The 27,846-nt window shown below is 34.8% G+C and overlaps 2 protein-coding genes across 8 annotated transcripts in view; both read left to right on the top strand.

Moving 5' to 3' along the window:
• The window catches only part of N (neurogenic locus Notch protein), a 260,349-nt gene that overhangs the window by 201,273 nt on the left and 31,230 nt on the right, over positions 1-27,846 (top strand). The window lies entirely within an intron of this gene.
• Positions 6,501-12,326, top strand: LOC137000001 (protein FAM200B-like). The gene is made up of 3 exons (XM_067355480.1): positions 6,501-8,182; positions 8,264-8,350; positions 8,427-12,326. Exons 1-3 carry the CDS (start codon positions 8,053-8,055, stop codon positions 9,734-9,736), a joined length of 1,527 nt encoding a protein of 508 aa, XP_067211581.1. The 5' UTR covers positions 6,501-8,052; the 3' UTR covers positions 9,737-12,326.

Genomic DNA, 27,846 nt, shown 5'->3' with positions numbered 1-27,846 from the left:
TTTAATTATGAAATAAACGTCTTTATTTTAAGTTATACAGTGGGCTAAAGAAGTGTTCTTATAATTTCAACTCATTTTTTTGCAATAACTTTACACGGAAAAAAATATTACAATTCAATTCATAATTTATTCAATATACAAATATAAATTGCAATAATATTTTCTTGACTAAAAAATAAGATGTGCAACTACTTACTTGTTTTATACATTATAACTCTAGATCGTTACATTGCGTTACACTATTAATAGTTCTGTCGTGGTGTCATTTTGATTCTTTTAACGATACCGCGCGCAAGGATATTTTTGATAAGTAATTATGGAGCAAATCTCTCATTATTTGCAAGTGAGATCGCAGCTAATTGACATCTCACAATATTGAGAGCGAACAGATGTCAACTCTTTAGTTGAAAAATCAATGAATTGCAAAGAATCTTCGGTTGATATTTCCAAACTGGCTTTCGGTCATCTTGTTAAACCCTCGATTGTTACTTGAATCCTACGGTGTTTCCAATTCGTGATAATTGATAAAGTAATAGAACAATATTTGCATTACACATCTTTAATTGAAATTAAAATATCACTGCATTTGATTCTAAAAAAATAAAAACCTGACATTTTTTTATATTTTTGTGGAATTATAATTTATCTCGCCGTTTTCTGGAATACAAGTGATAAAATAAATAATAATTTCAATACGAACGTAACTAGTTTAAAAGATCGGCACTGCGACAATTTCGATATGTTTGGATTTAATTAGTAACCGCGTTATAACTCGCTTGCGTAATTTTACTAATGTTTATCGCAACTTGCGAATCGCAAGCAAAGGGAACAATTTATTGGTGAGTAAATATGCAAAACAAATAATCGATAACAGCCGATAAGAATCAATCATTTTACGTTTAGACAAATAAAGTATTGTTATTTTGCAAAATCGGCGTAATCTCATGAAAATACTAATTCTATTTAAGCTCGTTCGATCAGCTTGCTGTTTCCGATCGCTCTAGCGGCACCCGTCAATTTTCAGTCGACCGGCGAGAATCATTAAAGCACTCTTTTACGGGAAGATTTTCGGTATATTGACTTCTTAAGTCGCGAGACGTTAGGCGGCACGATTGACTTTTGGACGTGCATCCTCGTTGCATCGTCGACTATCGACATTCAACTAGTAGCAGTTATTTTATTTTTTTCCAATTTAATTAGTGTCAATTCGATTCTTAAGTGCAAAATGTTCTGATTGATCTTTTGTATTTTTCCATAAGTTAGAAGAGCAAAAGCTACCGTCTGTTGGACTGCTGTGTTACTAACGGCATTTCTGTCGTCGGTCATTGATCAGTGTTACGATATCCTTTCTACGACTCCTAAAAAATTTTATTTTAAAAAGTTGCCCGATCTTCGTACGTTGATATTGAATACAAATCTTATTTTAAATAAATAAAATAAAATAAAATATACATATAAATTTAATAAAATTAAAATAAAGTTCAGAATTACAACAAATATATAATATCGTCCAACAGGGTAAGCATCATCGCCTTAATTAATAATAAACGAATTAAATGAGAAACACGAATTTCAACGAAATATTATATAAGATAAAGTATTCCTAAAGATTCAAAAATCGGCACAAAACCTCTCACATTTTATCAAGGCCGGTGAGGTTTACAGTTTTTTTTATGCATTTATGTCAAAAGAAAAGTCATGTTTCTCATTATTTATGAATACAAGTTACAACAATAATTGTGGAGATCAGAAGACTAATTCGAGAAAGAAGCATGCGTTGTGTCGTCTCGTGGTTCATTATGAACAAATCAGATCAGCCTTTCTGTTTAGCGCATGTTCAGGACCGTATATCGAGTCTCGGAGTCCCCGCAGCTGCCAATCACATGCGCTTAAGGGTCACCTTTAGCTCTTTAAATTAAGAGCACCTTATTGGCGGATGACGTTGAATCTTTTTGGGAGTTAATAAAAAACAACAATCCTCGCGATCAGAGATTCTCTTCGGTGAAAGCCAGCGATCTAATGTGACGACAGTCACAGTCAGACAACTCTCACGAAATTTTTTCGGATATGAATACGTCTCGAACACGGACATAAAACATCGGATACGAACTGTCACTAATAAACAGAACAGTGCGCGAATATCGGACCTTCTCCTTCGATTTATTGTAAATACTGTTATCACTTATCGAAACTAATGTAATTTTTTTGTACAATAAAGAGTTGAGCTACAAACGCGCTTCTTTTTTCCCGAAACCATCCACGTGAACAATTATATTTTTTACGATTAATATCTTTGCTTACACTTCTGTTAGTTATATCTATTCACCAGTACTAATTATATGTATTTTTTCTGTTACAGGTAAGCATTATGAAAATACTTTATATCTCGAGAACGATCCAGATACCAGTCAAGGTCAGATATTTCTAATTTGCTACTTGTCAGATACACAAAAGAGTAATCATTTATAAATGATTGCCGCTCGTAAAACTTAGCGAATACTCGAATGCTTTCACATTCGCGTGAGATTTATCCTCGATTTCGTTAAATTACAACATGAACAACAAATCGCTCACCTGTCACCAGTATGCTAGAAACGTTTCTCGTTGGTAACGTACGTCGTTAACATCGTGTCGAGAGCTACGAGTACACCCGCCCAACGTACCCGTTATATCCGATAGAAGCGTTATTCCCGTTCAAGTCAGTAAACGAACATGTCAAAACATAACTATGCAAAGTAAAAGCACCTTTTCTTCAGCTTCTAACTTAACGATGAACAAAACATAGAAGCAAACAGGTCAACAGTTTCAGATCTGATTGCAAACTATAAAAACTATGGAAAGTAATAATTGCAACAAGTTTCATTAAACTTATAAAAATGATATTATTTTATAATAATTTGTGAAATAATAAACTGAGAAATTCACAGATATCTTATAAAGCGTAAGAAGAGATGAGGAATAGTTGAAAATTTATTTTTGCGTAGAGTTTATAATTTTGTATATGATTATTTCTTTGATTTTTTTCTTTATGAATTTGAGCAAGGAAACTATGATGCTGCTTTTCCATCTGTTAACATAAATGACTATTACACCATTTACTTATCGGGGTCAAACCGACCCCATCACGGCAGTTACGCTACCCAAATTTAACCGTAGCAATTGAGGGTTAATAATACCGAGTTGATCAAGTCACAGGAGATAATCATAACATGAGCGTAGCAATGATGTTATCAGAGTGACATACTTGCGAATCTCTTAATGCCGGAGTAATGACGTGGCCGTTATATCCGATAAAAGCTTCATTCCCATTCTCATCATGTTGTTGATTGAGCGAACGCATCTATGCACGCAAAACAGGTGCAATTTTGAATTTTTATATTTCCCGTTAGCAGTAATCCGTGAAGATGAAAGTTGACCGATAATCGAGATCTCGTTCAATTATTCGCCATGTGACATTCATCTTTTGACATCTTTGGAATGACTCAAGTCTAAATCGTTCGTAATGTCGGACTGCTTTTTTGCGTGTGATCTTATCATCGAATTCTATCCGTTGATTTATCAGTTGTGTGGTTCTGCAAAATATACTTTATGAGTCTCTATAAAGAAATATTTCGTGATTACATAGCAACACATATAATACACATGCTATATTTTTAAGACGTAAAATGCATTTATTATTTGATTTCACAGGAATATTGGCTGATTTGAACAATAATTCTTTACACTTGTTTTAATATAAATAATTAATAAAATTTTTATAGTGTTTTTACTTGTCGTGTTTAATTTATACACTAGGTTACGTTCTATAATATATATTTTAACACATTTATGAACATAATCATAAGATTTAGTAGCAAAAAGGAACGCAATGTCATACGTTCCTTAAAGATAAAAGTTTTGTGTGTAAACAAATCTATTATCTATGTGTGCAACACATTCTTGTTACATCGATTACCACAACGGAATCTGGAAAAAACGTTTCCTGTCAGATGGATCATAACGCAACAAAAGTCATTTGTATTTATTGAATTTTGTCACGTTCGAGGTTGCTGAAAAAGTAGAAAGACGAGGATGGGAACTTTGGTTGTGATATTTGTATTTTATGTCGCTCGCTTACATTGTGGCATTTTCCCCTGGTTTAACGGTCTGATTGTCACTATCCCACTTTACTATATCTTTATTTGAAAACACAAAGATATTCTTCGATGTATTCGAACATTATCTTACTAATAATCGCCGGACGCAATTTAATGATTCAATTAGAAAACAGTGTCGCTAGGACGGAGTTAACGGTACCATAGTAGCATTCTCATTGTAAAAGGATTGATTTTGTTGTCGATTTGTCGATACAATCGTCCGCGGGTGATCGCAAGCAATCACGATTCAAGTCGCATTAGCGAGAGAATATATACACCAAACATTCCGGAAAAGCATATTCCGAGGCATTGCGTGCGCGCATGTGTGCGTGTGTGTTGATTAATCTCAGGATTCCGATCTAATTGGATTAGAGGCTGCGCCTTGCTACCTCTAGTTTCCATTCGTCATCGTCCGAATCTGCCGTCTCATTCTTTCGACAATCTGTGCATCGCCGAATCACGATGCTCCTTCTCTATCTTTCGCTCTATCCTGGCGATATCGCCAAGAATCCGCGCCTCTGAGTCTGCTCGGTTGATGTTGATTGTGTCAGGGATATCAAAAGAATCGGTCAACCGGCGATTTGTTGCTGACGCTGCCGACAGGTTCAGTTTAATGAGGGGTTCTTATTTTTACGGACGGCTCTCTAACGTTGAAGGAACTCTCGTAGACTTTCGTTTCTTTCTCTTATGATAATCGTTGAGCTTCGGCTTCGTGCATCTACAAAATGCCAATCTCAATGCTGGCGACACGCGGGGAAATAACGATGTGATATGTGCGGCATTCGATTCCCTTGAATTAAACTGTAGCACATTTTCTCTCCTCGAATCAGACGTTACACTTTCTCGACTCGCGTGCTATTTTATGCGTTATAACACAATGTTAGATAAAGTAAGCTTCATGTGAAATGACCAAGACATTTTCAAACGTATATTGAACGCAGAGAGTACGAGTATTGCAATACGAGTAAATGCAATGAAACGTGAGAGTAATTGTTATTCACATCAAGACAAAGAGTTTTACTGTCGCATAAACATCACATATTTTTCTATGAAATTTTAATTTATTATTTTATAAGATTTGTTTTAATTTCTCTCAAGATAAAGTTTTGCACAAAAAATAAGTATAAAATTAATTCAATCTTTCTTTTATGTCTTTTATGTAAATGACGCGGGCTAAATGTTTATTCAATAACACGGTCATCTGATTATATTTTATTCGCAGTCGCTCAAAATCTCCTTTACATCGCGAGAATCGCTAAGAGTACTATCAGTTAGTTTATTAGCTGCGATCCTCGCAGACGTGCTTCTGCCCATAGTGAGCAGAGTAAGCGAGATTCCAGATGCAGGAGTGAGCGAGTAAGAGAGGAGGGAGACCGAGCGGGTAAAGGATACACGGGGCGCGGACCGTTATGGTCTAGGATGAAGCGAGAGGATTCGCGATGGTTCGACGTAAGTGTGGCGCGGCATGCCTCAGACTCGGTATAGAGGTTACGAAGCGCAGAAGTCGCGCGATGCACACAGCTTGCGCACGGCTGTCGATATCCTCGGACCACACCCACGTTCTCTCTCGCTCATTCGCGCACTCTTTTTTTCTTCCTTTCACTCTTTCTCTTTCTCTCTCTTTTCTCACGGCGAAGAGAAACAACATATCTCATTTTCAGATATCCCGGCAACGCTAGATCAAAGAGTGTATTTGCATCCTGGCTCTGTACGGCGCGGTTACACGCTTACTTCACTTGCAAGATTCCAAATTTGTTTATTGTATTTTTTTCACACAAGTGACATATATTTACAAGAAAGCTGCATTTTGCACATGTACTGCATACGTGTACGGCGACGGTCAATAATTGGCTCTTTCTAGCACAGAATCCCATTCTCTATATAGCGAATACGTCATTCCACAGAGAAACTTGACTGAAATTTTGTCTCGCTTCAGTCGAAAAATGCATTCTTTGGTTTAGACACTGTTACTTGTGTTTTACGCAAGATGCGGTTTATGTGCAGTTTTAAACAGCGCGCGTTAAACATTTAGTTTTATTTTCATAAGTTATGTGATTTAATTTTTCTCTACTTTTCTTCTTTTTCCTTAATTATTATATATTTATAATTTTATATTTTTATGTATTTATTTTCTTTTTCAAGCCGTTACTCCGCAGATCTTTCTCAAGTCTTTTTTTGCGTAAAAATAGGGAAATATTTCTTACAGAGAGAGAGAGAGAGAGAGAGAGAGAGAGAGAGAGAGAGAGAGAGAGAGAGAGAGAGAGAGAGAGAGAGAGAGAGAGAGAGAGAGAGAGAGAGAGAGAGAGAGAGAGAGAGAGAGAGAGAGAGAGAGAGAGAGAGAGAGAGAGAGAGAGAGAGAGAGAGAGAGAGAGAGAGAGAGAGAGAGAGAGAGAGAGAGAGAGAGAGAGATTTCTGGATCTTTAATACGCAGAATACTTGAACGTGTGTTACTTAATAATATAGTATTATTTTGAAACAACGGAAACTTATTAAGGTCTAACAATAAGTGCATACCTTAATTTCACAATAACAGTGTCGCTCTATTTAACGGAGCCTACTAACCGGACATGAGAAAAAACTAATGGTCCGTTTGCTCAATTGTCGGAAGACCGTTAATATTAGTATTAGGAACTTTTAATTTTTGTTGTTCACTAATGTACGATGTAATTATTATTTATATTCAACGACCGGATATTAGTCATAACTACACGGAAAGATTTACAACTTCCGGTGAAAATTATCTACATTTTTTATTATTGAACGTGCGAGAATTCTTTCACTATACTTAAGATACAAAGTTCTAGCATAGAAATGCAATATTTCTCTACATATTAATCGTAAACAAAGCAATAGAGATATTGAATATTTTCGCTGAATAGAGAAGAAGGATCAGAGAATGCATTCGTCACAGATATTGATGTAGTAAATGTAGTAAATTTTTAATTAATTTAATTTGTTTTTATTATTTTCTAAAAATTTGTATATATATTTTATATATATATATACAATCTAAATAATACCATCGCTAAATTGCTTTAAAATACTTATGCTAATATATACTAAAATATATCATATTATAAAGATGTCGAAAGCTGCGTGAACTTCTTTTTTTCTTTATTTTTTCTGTTTTTCTTTCTGTTCGCATAATGCGCGCACCATGGCTAAATGGTTGGATGCATGGCATTGGCATTTCTGAACCTCTCTAAAATGCTTCACAACGTAATCATTGGAAAGATCGCGCCATATATAAGATGGATGCAACACGCAATTCAGTTATCTGTAACGCATATAACTGGGATATGCTCTCTTTACTTAATATCTATGTATATGTATAAATAGGCTTACCATCCGTCCTGATTTAGCAGGACATGTCCTGATTTTGGATGATTTTGAAAGCGTCCTGATTTATTTTTTAAAATAGGTGAAATGTCCTGATTTATCGCCGATAGGCAAACTTACGTTTTGTCTGCTATGCTTTATGGGCAGGTGAGTGTGTTCAGAGAGAGAAAAACCAAAGCGCCAAATAAGTTCTTCAAGATCTTTAATGTTTTTGCAATTTACGGTCAGAACGAATGCATTAATGAAATTGTGCGACTTTGCCAAAATCACTTTTCTTGAAAACACCATGCTCATCAATTCGAAACACGCGCGTGATGCGCGGCGCGTTCTCCGCATTAATTGTTTGCGACTCTTGCGAGTTGCGGATTTGATTCGTGTCGTACTTTGTTACATAACCTTGCCTGTTGTCCCAGTGCATGTCCCTGTCGGTGTCAATAAACCAACTAAACATCACATGGTTGACGGCACATTAAATACACAATAAAAAAAAAAATCCATGCAGTCCGTCATCCGCGAAATTAAAATATATATTTTTTCGTTGGTTCGTAAAAAGTTTAGAAAAAACTGACAAATCGAGATGCCGCCAAAAAGAAAATGTCATTTCACCGACGACTTACGCCGGAAGTACCCTTGTTTCGGTAAAAGTCGAAGTGAGTTTGAAGCAAAATGTCAAATTTGTGATTCATATGTTTCAATAGCGAATAGTGGTTGGTATTTATTAATTCTATGTATAACTATATTATTTTAACCAGACATAATTAATAATTGAACAATACACTGAATTTAAGAGAATTTCCTCGCGATACTCAACTTTTTCCTCTGGGAGAGAAAAAACATGCGTTGCACCGACACACGGATCAGCTCTATATTGTCAGGTGCACATCGCATGAATTACGTCGCTTTGTTACTAATATAATAGCTTCCTGTTCATTATTTTTCGTTCGTTTTTAGGATCAACCGATCTGGAAAAGCACATTAATACACCGAAGCATGCTAGGAACATTCGAGATGCATCAACATCTAAATCAATGACAAACTTTGTTGTGCATAAATCGACACCCCTTGCTTTAAAAATATCAGCGGCAGAAGGAACGTTAGCATTTCATATCGTGAAACATCATAACAGCTTTAAATCAATGGACTGCACTTCAACTCTCTTGCGTACCCTTTTCGACGACTCTGATATTGCCAAAAAAATATCGTGCGCCCGTACAAAAACTGAAGCAATTATAAACGGTGTATTATCACCCCACTGTATACTCATGGTTTCTAATGACCTTAAGAATATTTCATTTGTGAGTATAAGTACGGACAGCAGTAATCACGGCAATAAAAAATTATTCCCTATTGTTGTCCAGTACTTTGATCATATTCAGGGAGGAATTCAAGTACGTATGTTAGACTTGCAAGAAATCAACAACGAAACAGCTGAGACAGTCACAAGTTTGATCGAAGGTGTTATCACAAAACACAATTTAAATAAAAAAATTATTGCATTTTCTGGCGATAATACAAATACCAACTTTGGTGGTTTGAATCGTAAGGGTGAACAGAATATTTTTTACTTACTAAAAAATCGTGTAAATTCTGAACTCGTCGGAATTGGTTGTTCGGCGCATATTCTCCATAATGCGATTCATCACGGTCTCGATCAATTTGGCCTGTTCGATATTGATGCCCTAGTTCTCAAGATCTTCAATTTTTTTTCAATTTACACGGTCAGAACAAATGAATTAAAAGAATTCTGCGACTTTGTCGAAGTCACTTATCGTAACCTATTATACCACAGCAAGACGCGATGGCTGAGCCTGCTGCCTGCTGTTCATCGAATTTTGCAAATGTTTCCGGCCTTAAAATCCTATTTTTTATCCCAAAACAAATCGCTAAAAATACTCGAAGCTTTCTTTCTCGATGACTTCAGCGAATGCTATCTGTACTTTATACATTCTATAATGTCACTTTTCTATGAAAAAATTAAGGACATTGAGAAAGAAAACAACAGCATATTGGAAATAATGGCTATTATTGGAGACACTGTTGAATCATTACGCGAAAGGATAGATTCCAAATTTTTGCCATTGAGCATCAAGCTTGTATTTTCGAAATTAAAAAAAGATGGGAAAGGCAGTAGCTGTGACAATTTTGCAGCAAGGGCACTGTCAGTATACGAAGTAACGGAAGAGTATTTGCGAAAGTGGAGTGAGTTGTTTTCCGAGTTTGAGATAAATACATTTAATTTTTTCAAAATTTCTTCTTTCTGAATTTTTTTATTGGTTACAAAATTGTATAATTTTTATGCTTTAGGTGTTCAAATGGTTGAATTTCAAACAGAAAGTTGTGCTGGATTATAAATATGTAGAAGAAACCATCATATTTCTGGCGTCCAAAAATATCGTTCTTGACGATTCAAAAACTTTCAATCAATTCGTAAATCTTAAGAAATTTTTGAATCAAAGAGAGAACGATGAAGAATTCTTTAAACAATGCTGTAATTCGAAGATATGCAACTTTTTCTGTGCAAACTCTAACACTGAATCGTATTCAGAAATATTAAAAATTGCACAGTATTTTTTCGCGATACCAGGCCATAACGCGAATTGTGAACGGATATTTTCACTTATTAATACTCAATGGAGCGATGAGCGTAATCGACTGTCAGTAGAAACTGTACGACATATTGTTACTGTTCAGTTTAATCTTAAAAACTTGTCCTGTGCAGATATCTATAAATATTTGTTACGACCGGAAAATATAGAAATACTACGAAAAATCAGTAGCTCCGAAAAGTACCAAAGTACTAGCAACAATAATAAAATGTAATGTCTTAAAACGTGTATTGTTTATTGTCTTAGTATTCAACTTAAGCCGCTTGAGTTAAGTTAAGTAAGGTTAGGTTAGCATTTCGTAGGTGTCCTGATTTTTCATGCAGGTCATATGGTAACCCTATGTATAAATCAGCACGATCAGATCAAAATGTTAACATCACCGTGGAAATCTACGTTCACGTTAAAGTTTACCTGCCTGACAGACTTGTGCATATAATAGTACCGTTTCGCTCGTTTACATCGTACGTATGTGAAAAGTGCTTAGAAATGCGACCTATATGAATTTAGCGTCATGTTGTGCGAACTGGTTTTTTCTATACTGTTAGGGCCATTTTATAATGCGTCGCAAATGTTTTGTCTTACCAGAAATAACTGGAAATAACACTTTCCAATTAATAATTATCATTCTTCGCAACTGACGACGGGGCATTTGTGACACATTGTAAAAGTCTTAACATAAGTCGGTTAATGTTAAGCAACCTCACTGATGCTGTCGTAACACTGTGTGTAATGTCGCAATGTATTTTACTGCATTTCTTTCACGTAAAGAAAATATATATATGTTTATATAATCTGAGTATAATTAAAAGTACAAAAATTTTTAAATATTAAAATTATCTTTATAGATGTGTAGCATTAACTATCGCTGTTCCTTCCAATGCGATAAATATTAACATTAAACAATTAAATGTCAAATAATCACCAGATGTAACATCAAACAATTGGATGTTTGTTTCTCAAAATTTTTATATGAAAGGTTTAGAAGGAAATACTGGCACACTATCGCTATCGCGACTATCCGTGCCTTCTTTTTGTATAGAACAGACACACGAGAGATTTAATTTACCGGTATTATAGTTTGACATAAAAAGATCCTAAGCGCGCGAACTGTATGACGACGACGCAGTTGTCGAAAAAAATCTGGGAGATGTATATCGATAAATTGGCATTCATACATGGGAGATTGCCATAATGTCGGTAACACACAGCCTGCGCCCGGCTGCCACGCCCCAAACAATTACCAAGAAGTCGAGGCGATAAATCAGCCGTGAAACCGTCTATGAGCAAAGCGTATAACACCACGTTATATTCGAGGAGGGGGACTTGTATGGATTGTATGGATACACAATCGTCGATTCCACCGAGAAATCGAGAGTCTTTATCTGAAATATTACTTGCTCGAGTATTTATACGAATGTATAATATAATATAAAATCGTGCTGGCTAATAGAAAGAGAAAGCGTCTAAAATGCATCTAGAATGCTTCTAGGAGCCAAAACTAAAATAAAGTCACCGGGAATCGTTACCAAACAAGCGTTTTACCGCGAGCACAGAGAATTCCTCAGAAATCGCTGTCGAGAGTAGTCATCCCGAGAATATCGTAAGTGACATAAGCTATGGAGATTCGAAATAATATGGCGAGCCTTGTAATTCGTAATATAGACTTTCTGTTACTCCAAATATATTAACATTTATTCCAACGGAAAAGATATTTACAACGATTTGTGTAGCTCAATCCTTTTTTCGAAATAATTTCCGTCGATATCTACTGCACTATTGAAAATAAATTTCTTATATCTCGCGTCGACGTCGCAATTTACATAAGAATCTAGTACTGAGAAAACTTTCGCGTTTTGGACATGTTGGAGAGAATTCTGGTAAGATAATCGTATGACACTCGTTCTTTGAAATTACGATCTGCATTTTCTTGAAATGTCGGAAAAAGAAAGAGGGAGAACAAAGCCCATACAGCACAAAATATCCTACATATCCTTAGGACATCTTGGGGAGATCTCGATGTCCTCAGAACATCCTTGGGACACCGAAATATCCTCGATGTCCTGAGGATATCCTGAGGATGTTTTATGCTGTATAGGAGGTGTGCGTACGGAATACAGGAATAGAGGAAAAAATCGGACTGTACCTTAATGATGTTGTGTAATGACGTTCAAAATAATTCACTGGACCTATAAAGATACAAAATAGTGTTATGATGTCGAGTATCATGAATACTAAAATTAGTTCGTATAGTTGACGTGCATTTCTGACGTCTTCGTTATATCCGAGCAGACGAGTATATTAAATTTACCGTCGTCATCGATTATTTTCGTCGACAGATTTCCACTTCTATGATTTTCCAGACACAGCACACGCGCGCGCGCGCGCACACACGCATTCTTTCGTTACTCCATATTATATCATACAAGATGTTAAAAGAAAAGATCACATATTTTGAGAGCAGGTAGTATTGATCAAAACAAGAAAAAAAAGTCTATTTACATGGGTTCTAACTAACATGGGTCCTACAATTAATATCCTTGAAGATACAGACTATCTTTCTATTTGACCTTTTTGTTCTTTTCTTATTGGTTGTGTTATCTCTACAATGCAGTAAACAAAAGAGTATTTTCTAGGATTGCTATAGTAACATTGGATTATAATAACATTGGATTTGTAGGAATCAGTATGAGGTTATATTAAGGAGAGAGAGCAATGAAATTTTGTTAGAGTGTGCAGTTTCTCTGAGACGTAGGGCTGAAAAATGCGTGACAATGAATGGGAACATAGAGCACCTCCTATAATGCTGACTGCAAAACTAGTAAGTATTCTTTTGTTTACTGTATTGTAGAGGTGACACGACCAATAAGAAAAGGAGAAAAAGCTCAAATAGAAAGATAGCCTGTATCTAATATCTTGAAAGATATTAATTGTAGGACCCATGTTAATTAGTTTTTTCTTCATGTTTTGATCAATACTGTCTGCTCTCAAATATGTGACTTTTTTTTTAACGCTCTGTATATTACTGTATCGCCATTATATCATCGCTCATAAAAACATTCCTTAATTGTTCAAGTATTAAAGAAAATATATACAAAAATTGTTTAAAAACAGGGGTACTTATACATGTGCACATATACCAGACAGCACAGCATATTCAAAAAATGTCCAAAGAATATCCCGAAGATGTTTTTGGAACGACAGGATGTTCTCTGGGTATCCTTTGGATGTATTTTGAACATGTGTGCTGTGATATTAACATGTATAAACAAGAAATTTTTATTCATTAAAATAATTTTTTTACACAATATTATTGCTTTAAATTGTAACAATATTTTAATCGTGAAAAATAATTAAATTGATAAGGTGACGAGTGGAAATTTAATAGAATAACAGACGATTGAAATTTCTCGTCCTCGATTCCCAGCCAAGAGATGAAAACGGAGCGTAAGGTATACTCTAATTACGTAAAACTTGATCGTATTTCCCATAGTATGAGAGTATCTAACCAAGGCGTTATGTGCTTTCTACGTGACCCGGACATGAGATCACAGTGCAGGTTTCAGATTAGCCATTTCTCCGAACAAAGGAAATTTTAGCACTGAAAAATCTTCTTTTTTTCTTTTAATCATGTATACGTTTCGAATCATTTTTCTCTGTCCAAGATCTCGACGAAAGACACGAACAGAAACATTGTAACTAATGAAATAAAAATATCTTTGGGTGGTACTTGCTTAATCATGACAAGGAAACGGTATCCGTGAGAAAAAGGTTGGCAATGTGCTGATCTAAGCGCTCGCTTGCTTCGCATTTGCCTAGAACCGGCCCTGTCTCCACACGTCGGACGTGCAGAGCGCGCGCGCCACACCCAGGTCACAGCACCTACGGTGAAGCGTTTTTTACGGATTTCCCCCTTCAAAAGATCCCAATACTCCGTCTTCATGACTGAGTCACTTACAAACATATGAAGCGGTTTGATTACCATCCCGTGCACCAGCGCTGTGACCGACAAAATACCCACATAGCAAAATTTCATCCTACGGATGTCCGTGGGATGTAATGTAAAGGATTTTCAGATATCCCTGGGATGTCTGTACAAAGCCGTAGGATATCCGTAGGGCATCCGTGGGATATCCGAATGTCCGCTTTTCAGATATCCGTAGGACATCCAAAAATAAATCCCTGGGATATCCCTGGGATATCCTACATATGATTAAATTAGATCCCAACAATGTCCCCTGGATATTTTTTTTTATCCAGATAAAATCCAAATAAAATTATTGAATATAGGATGGTGTTAATAATCCGATCTTATATTCGAAATCATTTTAAAACCTCATTCAATCAACAAAATGGTTGCGCAACATTATTTCATTAGTTGAGTGAAATCATAAGACGATTCTAAATATAAAATTGGACTATAAATACCACCCAGAAAAATATCTATTTTAAATGTTTATTTAAAATGCCTTTAAAAAATATATTTTTTTAAAAGATTTAAACAGAAATTGTTTAGTTTTAAGTTAAGGAAGCAATAAAACAGTAATCTTAATAAGTAACGTCACTCTCTTTCTCTCTCGAAAAGTTTCATATTAATTATTATTTATATTTTAAAAATTTACGACAATCTCACTTTAATGACACCACTATCAAGATATTGTTTTATTACTATTTTTTATTACTCCTTTAAAACTAAAGAATTTTTGAAACATTTTTTCAAAATACATATTTTTTTCAAATATTTTATATAGACATTTGACATGTAAGTATCTTTATGAGCATAAAGGAAAGATTATTAGCAAAATTTCTAAAAATAAAAGCTTCTAATATATTACATTATTTTAAGAATAGACACATTTCAAAAAAGGTAAAGTACGTATAAGTAATATAAATAATAGTACATTTGAAGCACATTTTATTATAAAATATGTAATTTTTTTTAAATTTTTTATTTACTATATAATGTAAAAATAGTCACAATAAAAATAAAATTTGTATATATAAAAACGAAAACTAAAGATACGTCTTGTACATTTCAAAATTGCACTAGTCACAGTGTTAGATATAAATTAATAAACTTGATATTACTAAATATTATAACTTAATATGAATAATATTACATACATAATATTTTATACATAAAATTGCTAATATTATGTATAATTTATACACATGAACAAAATATAAAAAAAAAGTATTAAATATTTTATTGTGCAGCATTCAGTTTTTTTATTTTTTCAATTGCATGACGAAGTCATGATTTAATTGGTTCCGAAATTTCGTGCTCAGTAGCTTGCGGGTATTTTAATTGAACTGTACCTACAAATACGTATAAACATTTATATAACATAAATATAAACATATACCCCTCAATATATTTTTAATTTTTTTAAACCAGATGTTTAATGAATTAGATGGAAAGTTAATCTAATTTTTATAATTTAATAACTAAATCTAATGTATGTATTATATGTATATGCATTATGTATAGATTTATTAGTGTAAATATCTATGTGTTTAATGTGTTTAAATGTTTGTTTATGTATTTGTATGTGTGGGTATATATATATATATATATATATATATATACGTAGTATATATTCACTAAACTTACATTCACTAAATTTATTAACAAAACAAACATTTATATTTCCTACATATACATGATTCTTGTCATTTTTCAAAGAACTAGTTATTCTTAAAGATGCATGTATTATGTTACCTTGTTTATGCCATAAGTTAAGAATATTATGTTACCTTGTTTACGCAATAATTAATGATGACTTAAATATTAGTATAGGACGTATTGCCCAATGGATTGTGTTCGACTAGTGAGAAGTGAGATAGAGTCAATTGTGTAGAAATGTGTTTATTTCTTTGTCAGAGAGACTTTGTATGTATGTACAGGTGTGTGTGTAACTTGAGTGCGCCAGCGGCGCATTTGCGGCAGAGTGTAAGGCCGCGAGTTTTGAATGAAAGGTGACGGGCGCGGTAATATATTACCGGCCGCGTCTGCGTGGTTGGAATCGGGTCCTTAACAGGACGATTCATGCGAGGGTGCATGTTGCATCCCGGCGGCGAGGTTTGCGTTGCGGTGGAGTATGTCTCCGTTGTGCCATGCGCTGCGACCGTCCGGCTCTCGAAGGCGCAAGTGAGTCTGCGAACCGAGGCGGGAGAGGCCTTCGCATTCGGATGTCCCCTGGAACGTGAGTGTCACGTGGGGACCGAGTCAACCGGGCACAGAACTCTAAGGGAATTATTTTCCGCTGTAGAGTCTGTGGTGGCGACGGCGATGCTGGTGCGTCAGCTGACCGTAGCTGTACATCCTACGTGAGGTGTGCGGTCGGAGCTGAGACTGAGTCTCTCGCTTCCGTGCCTTCCCAGGCACTGTGAAAAGTCGAGAAGACTTGCTGGTTGCGCTCTTCGAAGCAGAGCTGTGACTCCGTTCAAGGGCTCTTAGTGAGAGCTCGCCTTGAAGCGAGTGAGTGAGGAAAGATCTGCGGAGCAGCTCTTTTATATCTCGTCGATCGAAGTTTGATTGCGAGAAAGCTCTTCACCGCCTGCGCAACCTGGCGGTGGGTCCGCAAGCTTATAACTGGTAGAAGGCCTGCAGCGCGTAGCGGCGCCGCGGCGTATTATGCCGCTTCAGTACAGCTGTGTGGCGGTGAGCCGCCACAATTAGTATCTATAGTCTTTTTTTTTACTGTAAATAAGCAAACTCTTCCTGCAATATAATTTAAAACAATAATATTGAATCCTATTTTCACTATACTATACATATACATAATATTACATACGTAAAACTAACTTATTTGTAAAAATTATATACATATATATATATATATATATATATATATATGTATATATATATATATATATATATATATATATATATATATATATATATATATAAAATTGTGCTATAAATATATATATAGCACAAAAATTAATATAAAATATATAAATAAAAATTGTAGTAGCGGTGTTCTACTAACCAACATCTCTCAAACATAACCTTATTTATGATATATATAGAAAGATGACCTGCATATGATATAATAATTTTAGATTTTAATAATTATCTGTCAATTTAATAGTTCCTGACGCCTTATATTATCGCTTATGCGCCTTTTTCCGTTTTTTAAGGGAGAATCATAGCACAAAACTCACACTTCACTGTCTGCGTTAATCTCAATGTTCACCGATCTACGACACTAGAATTTGATTCGAGTTGTCGATTCGAGAAAGGTTAGGTAATCAAAAAGCGGTAATCTTATACAGTAATGGGAGAAAGTTCCGTAACGGTCAAATATCTTGGAAATTAATGATTATGGAAGAAAATGTTTAATACAAAAGTTTTAATATATTAAGTGGTCTATTATATGGTTATATTGAAATGACCTTCATGTGACCTTGAAGGACACCGCAAAGGTCAACTTTGAAATCTTAAATGGAAACTCCTATTTTCTATTACATATTCTTAAAGCTGGTGTCAAGACGTTTCCGAAACACTATAATGAAGTTATTTTTTATTAAATACTTTTCGAGTTATGAGGCTTGAAAGTTACAGCATTTTGACATAAAATACAAAATATCTTGTAAAACATTCAATTTTCAGGAATCTTACCTTAATACTTTTATGCATAAAATAATGAGACGAATCAATTGATATAAAGAAAACACATTGTTGCTTTTAAAAAAATATGCAGCTGCATGTTGCAAATTACATATTTTTTCTTCTGAAAGATTTCTGAAAATTGAATGTTTTACAAGATATTTTGTATTTTATGTCAAAATGCTGTAACTTTCAAGCCTCATAACTCGAAAAGTACTTAATAAAAAATAATTTTATTATATTGTTTCGGAAACGTCTTAACACCAGCTTTAAGAATATGTAATAGAAAATAGGAGATTCTATTTAAGATTTCAAAGTTGACCTTCGCGGTGTCTTTCAAGGTCACATGAAGGTCATTTCAATATAACCATATAATAGACCATTTGATATACTAAAACTTTTGTATTGAACATTTTCTTCCATAATCATTATTTTCCAAGATATTTGACCATTACGGAACTTTCTTCCATCACTGTATATACTGGCTTCTCGAACCAAGAACTCGATGACCAAGTTCTAGTATCGTCATATAATAGAAATAAATATTTTCTCTATATATACTTGTACTTTGCTCTTAACAAATGGACGGATTAAAATTATATTTGTATGTTATATGTGTGTTTACGCATGCACACAAAATTAAATTTGTTCTCTGTTCAAATTAAGCAAAAAAATGTCTTACTAAAAAATATTTATGTAAGAAATCTTTTGCTAAATTTGAAGAAACAGCAATTTTAATGTACGTATATTTTTTGTGCTAGAAATATCTTTAGGAAATCCTACGAATAACTATTTATTATCGATCTGTATCATTCGAATCATTTTGATCAAAATGGGATGTCCTGCGGAGATCGTACATAAGATATCCACAGGACATGCTACACGGGATATCCTCAGGTAATCCTACGGATAACGTTTTGTTCTGGATCAAACTGGGACTATTTCGATCAAATTGGGATGTCCTGGGGAGATCTTTGCTATGTGGGTATTGTTCTCACTACATTATGCTATATTTACGTGTATAGTTGCCATAAATATATTAAATACTGTTAAATATACTAATATTACATTATAATACACAATTATAATACACAAATATTAAATATACTAAAATTGTGTACTAATATACTAATATAAAATTTGTTTTATTGTGTGTGTGGGCGCGCGCGCGTATGTGTATGTGATACAATGCTAATGCCAGCGATACTTAAACTTTGATGACTCATAATTCAGGGAGTTCTCATCGAAAAAAAGTTTGTAATCAGTGTTTCTAAAACATTTCGACGTCGGCTACAAAAATATGCTATAAAAAAGGTTTCCAGTTGAGGTTTCCAACAGTTTTTTTATAGTCCCTCAGGACCAAATAAATTTTATCTGAAACATTTTCCACGAAAATGCGTCATTTACAAGATATTTGAGGTGGGCAATTAAAATGGGACATCCTATGTATATTATATATGTTACATATATATATATATATATATATATATATTATAATTTATATTTGAATCTTTTAAAAAAATTAATGTATATAGAAATAACTAATTAACTGTAAACCATAAAAGGATACTGTATTTCATAAATCTAGATTTTATCTGCCATCTCGTGCCATTCTCTCTTTGTGGTAGTGTCTACCATTTTTCTTTTACTTTTGTTTCTCTTTATCTTCTTCCTCTTTTCTTTCTCCATCTCTTATTTGCCTGCATGGAGAAAAGTTGAACGCTCTACGTTATCTTTCGTGTCCCTGTCTCTTCTTGCTTTGGTAGCTGGCCTATCATTGGCCATTTTAATGAATATCACGCATGCACGTGATAACCTGCGCGTTGCATCTATCGTGCGTAACACTAATTATTTCATTTCTAAATCATCTACATACATACACAAAAGTATTCGAACGCTTATATTTTCAACTTTTAACAAATAAATATGTATGTTAAACTGAAGTGTTTAAAACAATATGGTACATAGCGAGGGGTAAGTCTTAAAATTATATCAGTAAAATTAGAAAATAATTCTACCATATATAGGTATTTATAGTATATTTATTACAAACACGTACCATCGGTGGGTCACAAAAGTATTCGAACGATACATTTTATATTAATTTAAGTCACCATTAATTGGAAAATTCAAAGTTTCGGTATGAAGCTCCACCTTTTGCTGCCCTAAGACAATTTTCCATTGAATGCACTAACTCTGATGTAACATTTACGTCTATAGACTGCCATACTTCAATAATATTCCGTTTTAACGCTTCTTTCGATGTAATAACCGTATTTCTTATTCTTCTTTCCACCTCATCCCATAAATACTCTATGGGATTTAAGTTGGAACTTTGTGGTGGATGTGGCAATGTGTGTGGGGTGTTATGTAATATCCATTCTTTGACAACTTTTGCCGTGTGTTTCGTTGTCGTGTTGAAAGTAAACCCAATTTTGATACACTCTCTTTTAAATTTTCTTATAGAATTTTTAAATACTTTATTTTATCTAAGATTCCACCGATAAACACAAGATTTTTGACTCCACTAGCTGCCATGCAATCCCACACCATCCCACAGATCCACCATTCTGTTTTATTGTTGGCCGTAGATTTTTCGGTTGTAATTGTGTATTTTGTTTTCTCTATATAATTTTACGTCCATTACTGCCAAAAATTCACTTTCGTCAGAAAATAATACTGTATTCTAAAAAGAATTGTCTTTATTTAATGTACTGTTTAGCAAAATTTAGATGTAGTATTTTTTTTTTTGCTGATGTACGGTTTTCTCCTTGGAACTCGTGCATTAAAACCGTTATCTTAGTGATCTTCAGCATAATTCAGAATAAACTTTTTTTTTAACTGCATTATATTGATGCCAATTTTGATACAGAAGTGAAGGGATCTTTTTGAATTTCGCGAATTATTGTCGCGCGCGCGCGCGCGCGTGTGTATGTGTATGTGTATGTTGAATCTAATCGAGTGGTTCCCAAACTTTTTCGTTTCACGGCGCCCTTAGTGTACAAGAATTTTTTTACAGCGCTTTAAGTCAGAGAATACTGAACAATTACATTTTTCATGTGGTTCATGTGGTTAGGTCAATAGGTAAAAAAATAATAAATCATATTGTTTAAATTCATAAAAGAATTATATATTTGTTTTCTTTTTTAATAATTATTATCGTACTATATAAGTATTTAATCATAATTACTAGTGGGATATGGTTCATCACACAACCTGTTCTTTATCACACAGTTTCTCAAATTTTGGAATCAAACTGGAGACAGGTACCCTTATTTCATATTGCATGTTGATTTTTGCACAATACTTGCTTTTTATCCTCCTCCTTACTCAATTTTCGAATATCTTGCGGCGCCCCTGGGAACAACTTGCGGCGTCCCGGGGTGTCGCGGCGCACACTTTGGAAAAACCACTGATTTAATCTATTAGACATTAATCTAATCTATTAATCATTGCTTGATCGTTTTGTCAATCATCAACTTATTAAATTTGCTAACACACGATCTTTTCTATTTTTAAATAGTTGAAATATTATAAAAATTAAAATGATATAAGGCTCATAAGATTTTCAAAATCAAAATTATTAAAAAGGAGCGTAAAGAGCCAAAAAGCAAGATGATCGTGCAATAATTTATTACTTAATTTACATAATCATAAACGTTTCGGCTTGTCATCAAGCCCTTATCAATATAAATAATAAAAATGACAAAAAGGCGCAACGCATTAATTATAAAGAAGTGAGAACATGTTACAGTTTATCGGAAAAATCTATAGAAGAACAGCCGTAACGTTCGAAATCAAACGACATTAAGATTGTGGTAAAATCATAGTGTAGGCGAAAAGAACGACCCCTCAATAGTAAGATAGAAGAGAAGCACTTAAATCCATCTTAAATGATGGTCAAAATCTTAATGACGTTTATGATGACTTAAAAACGTTTATGATTATGTAAATTAAGTAATAAATTATTGCACGATCATCTTGCTTTTTGGCTCTTTACGCTCCTTTTTAATAATTTTGATTTTGAAATATTATAAAATTTACTTACAATAAATAGTTAATCTTTTCAGCATATGTCCTTACATAATTCGTTTTCATTCCTGTAATCCGACCCTTGACTTTCTTTGATTGACGTTTTGTTTCAATCGCATAGTTCGTCCTACGCAAACGACCGCGACGAAAATACCTTATGGACCACGCAAAATTTCTTTTCTACTCAATCAGCAGCGTCCAATAAATAAATCCTTTTCCGCCATTGTCCACGTGATAGATAGCACCTGGTTATTGCACACCTGTGCACGAAAATGAGGCAATGGGAAGGTAATAGAATAAACGTTTGTATCAGTGTCTGGTTAGAAACTTGATAACCAAGGCTAGTTTATACGACGGAAAGATAGAATTGAAAAGACTATTAATATACTTGAAAGGTGTTATATCAAATTTTACTCGCTTTAAATCTAAAGGAATTTGTGGATTATCAAATAGCTGTCATAAACTCGACTATGCAAATTCGATTTGTACGTATTCCAAGCGTGAAGAAATACACGCACTTGGTCGTAATCGTAAAACGGAGCCTCGATCGCAAGAAATTAGAGCTCCGCTCTCTTTCAACCAGGAAAGATCCTGTTATAATGCACAAGTATTACGCCGCGCGCTATACCGCGATAATTAGTTTGTCCGTGAAATATCCCACCGCAGATTAGCATAATGTAATCACATTACGCCGCGCGTAGCGCACGAACAATCTGGAATCTGGAACCTGGAAGCTGAAACGGGCCGACGATTTTCATGGGATTGTTCCATAAAGTCGTATAACTTGGAAATTTCTGCTCCATTATCTGATTAATCAGTATTCGCGATTCAATGTGCAAATTTCTTTTGAGACTCGCCGCTATTTCTTACTCAGGTAAATGATCGAATAGATAGAGCAATTATCGAGTTGATGTATTTACTGTTTTTCTTTGAATTTTGAAATTTTTAAATAATATTCAGGGGATATAAGTTTTGATAAAGTCAACCCTTCATCGAATGATGTTAATTATTTTATTGATTAAACAATGTTTTGTAAATATGCAATATTTTTGAGATATTTATACAAAATGGCACACGAATAGTTGACACATTTTAATTTTTAATTACAACTTTATTTTACATCGAATAAGATTACAATGTTAAGTACAAAATGTAGTATTCTTGAAAATTTCACGGTATGACATGTTCAATATGGCCTCCGTTGCGTCGAACTCTTTAAGGCGAATGCACATTTGTAGCTCTACGGCATGTCCTATACACATATATAGAAAAAAATGTTTCGTACAGTTTTATGACTTCCAAGATGATATAAGATAGTGCCATTGGTTTGCACTTGAATAGTTGTTTAAAGATCACGTAAAGGTCATCCTCAATTTTTTAAATAGAAACCTCCATTTTTTATTGCATAGCTTATCTCGAGAGTTTTTCAAAACACTATGATAAAGTATTTTTTCATTAAGCACTTTTCGAGTTATGTGACTTGAAGTTTACAGTACCGCCGGCATTAACATTATTTAAAGTATATCGCGTGGAGGTTACACGGTCGGATTTACACCTCTGGTGTGCGTGCGCGCGCGTGTCAGTGAAGATAAGAACCCCACGGTTCGTCACTCCCGTAGTATTTAATGATTCCAAACTTTCTCGTCCAGCTTCACCAAGCACAAGAATGATGTTAACGATTTTATTTGAACTGTAATTGATCATTTTGGAGCTTTGAAAAAGCTCACTGTTAGTGCAGTATGAAAAATCGTTTGAAATGAGTTGCGAATTTACTTACACGAAAACACTTATTGGAAAACTCCCCTCTTTACTTACCCTCTATGGCAGACATGTCCAACGCCTGGGGAGTAACGCTAGGAGCCTTCCCTTTCTCCGACGTCGCGCGAGATATCATATCCCTCTCAGCGCTCCCCACACTAGTCACGACATACGCTCCGACTACCGTGCAAAGAAATAGTTATGTTTATAAACAGATCATCCAGTTTAATACAAAGGTCGTAAGAACAGTTTCGGGTTACTCTATACTCTTTCACTGTTCGATCAGGCTTTTCACTTGTTAGTGAGGTGCAAGGGAGGAACACGAGACTTCGGTAGTAGGGATCGGCGGCTCTTTTCCCCGCACTGCACCTCGCGCTGACAGTCGAGCGGCGAGCATCTGGAGAGGGGGAAATTCTCGCTCTCCACTTTGGCTCCGGAGCCGGCGTTTGAACATCTGCTCTATGGGTAAGAATTCAATGCTTCTCTGAGCGTAGGTAGAGCTCAACCTCCCGAACTTTCGGTATATTTTGGTATACATTCAACATTTCATATTACACGATCTAATACTTAGGTGAACATTTAACGTATAAAAATTGTCTGTAATCGCTTCATACTAGTCACTGTGCATATGTATTTACATTATTTACATCAGTTCAAGATAATAGAGCGGCTCCAAGGGTTGAGCAGAGCCGAATACATAACGGTCGTGAAAGTGTTAATTTCACTGTAAAAATGGGTGTTATAGAACATAATAGAACATAATATCTAAGTTTATTTGTTGTCGCACCAGAAAGAGGAAGTTCGAAATTTTCGAATACTTAACGTTTGTGCTTTTCCGCGTCATCACCGATACATTACCTTTGCTCGTTAGCATAAACCTTGTGGAAACGCAGCTGAAGACGAATTTGCAGTTGACAGGCCACATGTGGGCAGCTCGTTTCGTATTCATGAGGGTTTTGCGGGCGTAGGAAGCTTTGCGACGCGGACCAGTCCTTAGCGGAGAACTCGCTGACAAGTCAAAGGGAAACCGGGATCTTCGAGCACACCACGAACATATGCGCGTTGCAATTAGTCTCTGCGAGACTTGAGTGGCGTGCAAAAGAGAAAGAATCCGAGCAATTTGCATAATCCTCCGTCATAGCACGCGAACTTGCAATACACATCGAGACGACAAATGTCTCCGAGTCGAAATTTTCTTTCTCCCCTTTGCAAAAAAAATTGAATGCTTTCCTGATCCAGCCGCAGATACATTGAATCCGTGGAACAACTTGGTGTAAAACATCACGATATTCTGCAATAAAATGTAACGGTAGTCATATATAACACGTACTAGCAACACTATGAGCTAAGCAATTTTTAATTAATTTAATTAAGTTAATATTTACATTCACATTTTCCTATTTTTTAAATATAAAAACTGTTTTATAAAAGATATTGTTTAGCACATTTACGATATTTGATTAATAAATAATATGAAATTATATTGTTTAAAAAATATTAATTTTATATTAACTAGACCACACAAGCGCGCGCTATTTTTTCCTGTTATATAATAATTTGCATTTTGTATAATAATTTCTGTTTTTTTTTAATAACAAAGATACAAGCTGTCAAATGCAATCGTCTTGGTAACAATCATTCGATGACACGATAACGCGCGATAACGCGCAACGCGAATCGACCAATGAGCAACGTAGAAAAGAGGTTTCAAAAAGAAATAATATGCCTTTTTCAAGGCCGGATAAACATATAATTTTAAATTTATTAAATGTGCATTGTATATTTATGAACAAATATTTGACTCAAATTAAATATATATTGCTTTAGGCGCAATATTCGTTTTTTCTTCAGGATTATGCTATCTTTTTATTTACGAATCGCAAAGTACTATCGCGAATAGCTAGAATTTACAGGGAAATTCCACCGCGTCTTGATAGAAGTGTATTCGAGTTTACGAGCGCGCGTGTTCCGGATTTTTTATCTGTTCCGGCAAAGCGAATCATCCTTGAACCGAAGAAGAAGAAGCGCCTCGCCCTCTTAGCAAAGAATTTACAGTTAGATGGGCGGACTTCTGAGAGATTGGTTCTGAGAAATTTGGTGGTGTTATCTTTCTGAGAAGCGACATTCTTGAAATAATTTTTTCAATGTACAGTTTAGAAGAATTATTAATAAAAATTCTAAACCATAGTATTGTTTAGAGATTTTAAAAATATACTACGCGATATACTTTAAATAATGTTAATGCCGGCGGTACTGTAAACTTCAAGTCACATAACTCGAAAAGTGCTTAATGAAAAAATACTTTATCATAGTGTTTTGAAAATATTGACAAAAGATTTGATTACTCGACAAAGTATAATAAATGATTGATTAGTTAATACGTTTTATATACTTTCTTAACGAACACATACATACATTTGATGATATATAATATATTAAACTTATATTTTTAAATACAATTAAATCCTCAATATCGAACACTATGCAAATTGTTTTAACCACTTTTGCATTGGACAGATGAGTGACCCGTGCAAGTGAAGCATGCAATAAATGTAAACCGCGATACATCATACATGACAGCACATGCTGTCGAAACATGTAGTTTAACTTTTACGCGCTGATGCGTGAAATTTTTGCAACGGCTAAGAATGCAATGGAGCTTTCTGGTGCGAAAGACGCGAAATCCAAAAGTTCTCGAATCGATCATTCCGAGGTCCGGAGAGTGGATGGCCGCGTAGTGATTAAGAATTTCCTCTACCGTTAGCACCTTACTGTACTCGACCGTCGGTGCCATATCAATTCTCCGCCGTGCGATTTCACCCGACTGATCACGGACGAGTAATGTAACAGATCACGGACGCGATGTAACAGATCAAGTCTCGTCTTTCAGATGATTTTACAGTTAAGCCGACGTACGCGACGCGTTAATGAATCGCAGTTTCGTATGTAAAGTTAATTGCTTCATTTTTTGCGATCGACTTTCGACCAAGAAATAATTGATTATTATTTAAGACAAAGACTTGTACGTTTCATAAATTTATTATTTCGGTTTATTGTGTTAATTATTTTTGGTAAAACATTTTATAATTTTTGTGTAACTTCTGATTTAGAAAACGCCACTGAATCATCGACTATATCAATAATTGATGATTGCTGAATGATCGTAAAGACCTTATACGAATACGAATCTGAAATTAATTACGCTTTCAATCAGAGATGGAGAAGCATCTGCAATTATTTTCTATTATAAATAGTTTGTACCGTGTCCGTGTGTTGTGACCTCTATATCATCATCTTTTCTTACGAACTCGTAAAGAGGACTTGTTAGAGGTGTAATGTAAATTTAATAACGGGTTTGTGGAGAAATGGAGAAGAAAAATACTAATGAAACCGATTTCGAGATATTAATCAAAATACCGTATTCTCACCTGTATTTAGCATTAAACGTGGGTAATTCGGAGTTTTATTTTTATAGAATTTATGTAGAATTTTTTCTAGAATTTATCTAGAATGTATGTAGAATTTAAGTCGAGAAAAAACTTAAATTACTAAAATATCAGATTTTATTTATACATATTGCATATTGTGTGCAATGAATTAAAAGTATAAAACAATTTAAAAAGAAAATAAGTTGCATATAATTGGAATGTAAACTGTAAATATTTGCCTTTCAAACTCATTTTTATCTGAAACTTATTGCATGTGTACGTGGCTTAATTTCTTTTTGTGTAACTATTCACATTTATTCGCATGTATCTGTGGTTGAACTTGATGGCATTTTGCATTAAGGAGGGCAGATACCTCAGCGTGCGTGTAAAAAGCAATACCCCGGGTATGGCGTAATTATCGGGCTCGTTAAACCGGACGATTTGGCGCAACGCAATTAAGTGTGGATAATTTGTAAAGCTCCGATGTTTATTTAGTGCATTACGCTGCGCCATGTGTAGTAACTTTTTTATTTTTTACTACAAAGTTTGCTGCCTCCCATAAGCAACCTGGATGACAATGGAAATGGTAGGGTGATTGAAGAAGAAGAAGGGGACAAGGAGGTGGCAAGCAGAAGGACTTTGATCTTGCGGTGTTTCCTCATTTCCTTGATGAGGGATCTGATGGGCCCTCTTTTTCATTCGATTCAGTAAATAACGCAGTCGCCGCCGCCACTGCCATAACCGCTGTTCACTGCCAGCAGTTCGACTTTTTGGCCTGCGCGACTCGTCATTATGTCGTGCATTAATATTATCGTGAGGGCGAGAGACGGACAGAGCAGAACAGGGACAGCGCGATAGATAAGAAGAGCCGATGGCTCTTGGCTGGAACGAGGAAAACCAAACGAGAAGAAGCAGGGTGGGCAAAATTTTGGATT

This window comes from Linepithema humile, chromosome 5 (genome assembly GCF_040581485.1).
Source record: "Linepithema humile isolate Giens D197 chromosome 5, Lhum_UNIL_v1.0, whole genome shotgun sequence".
Taxonomy (NCBI): Eukaryota; Metazoa; Arthropoda; class Insecta; order Hymenoptera; family Formicidae; genus Linepithema; species Linepithema humile.
Note: the sequence above shows the minus strand (reverse complement) of the source record. Positions and strands in the feature narration are given on the sequence as shown.

What these genes read in the sequence shown, in the direction of transcription:
- LOC137000001 (XM_067355480.1), top strand. Translation starts at nt 8,053, where the DNA reads ATGCCGCCAAAAAGAAAATGTCATTTCACCGACGACTTACGCCGGAAG. An exon ending in TGTTTCAATAGCGAATAGTG is followed by an intron (nt 8,183 to 8,263) that starts GTTGGTATTTAT and finishes ACTGAATTTAAG; the next exon opens with AGAATTTCCTCGCGATACTC. An exon ending in GATCAGCTCTATATTGTCAG is followed by an intron (nt 8,351 to 8,426) that starts GTGCACATCGCA and finishes GTTCGTTTTTAG; the next exon opens with GATCAACCGATCTGGAAAAG.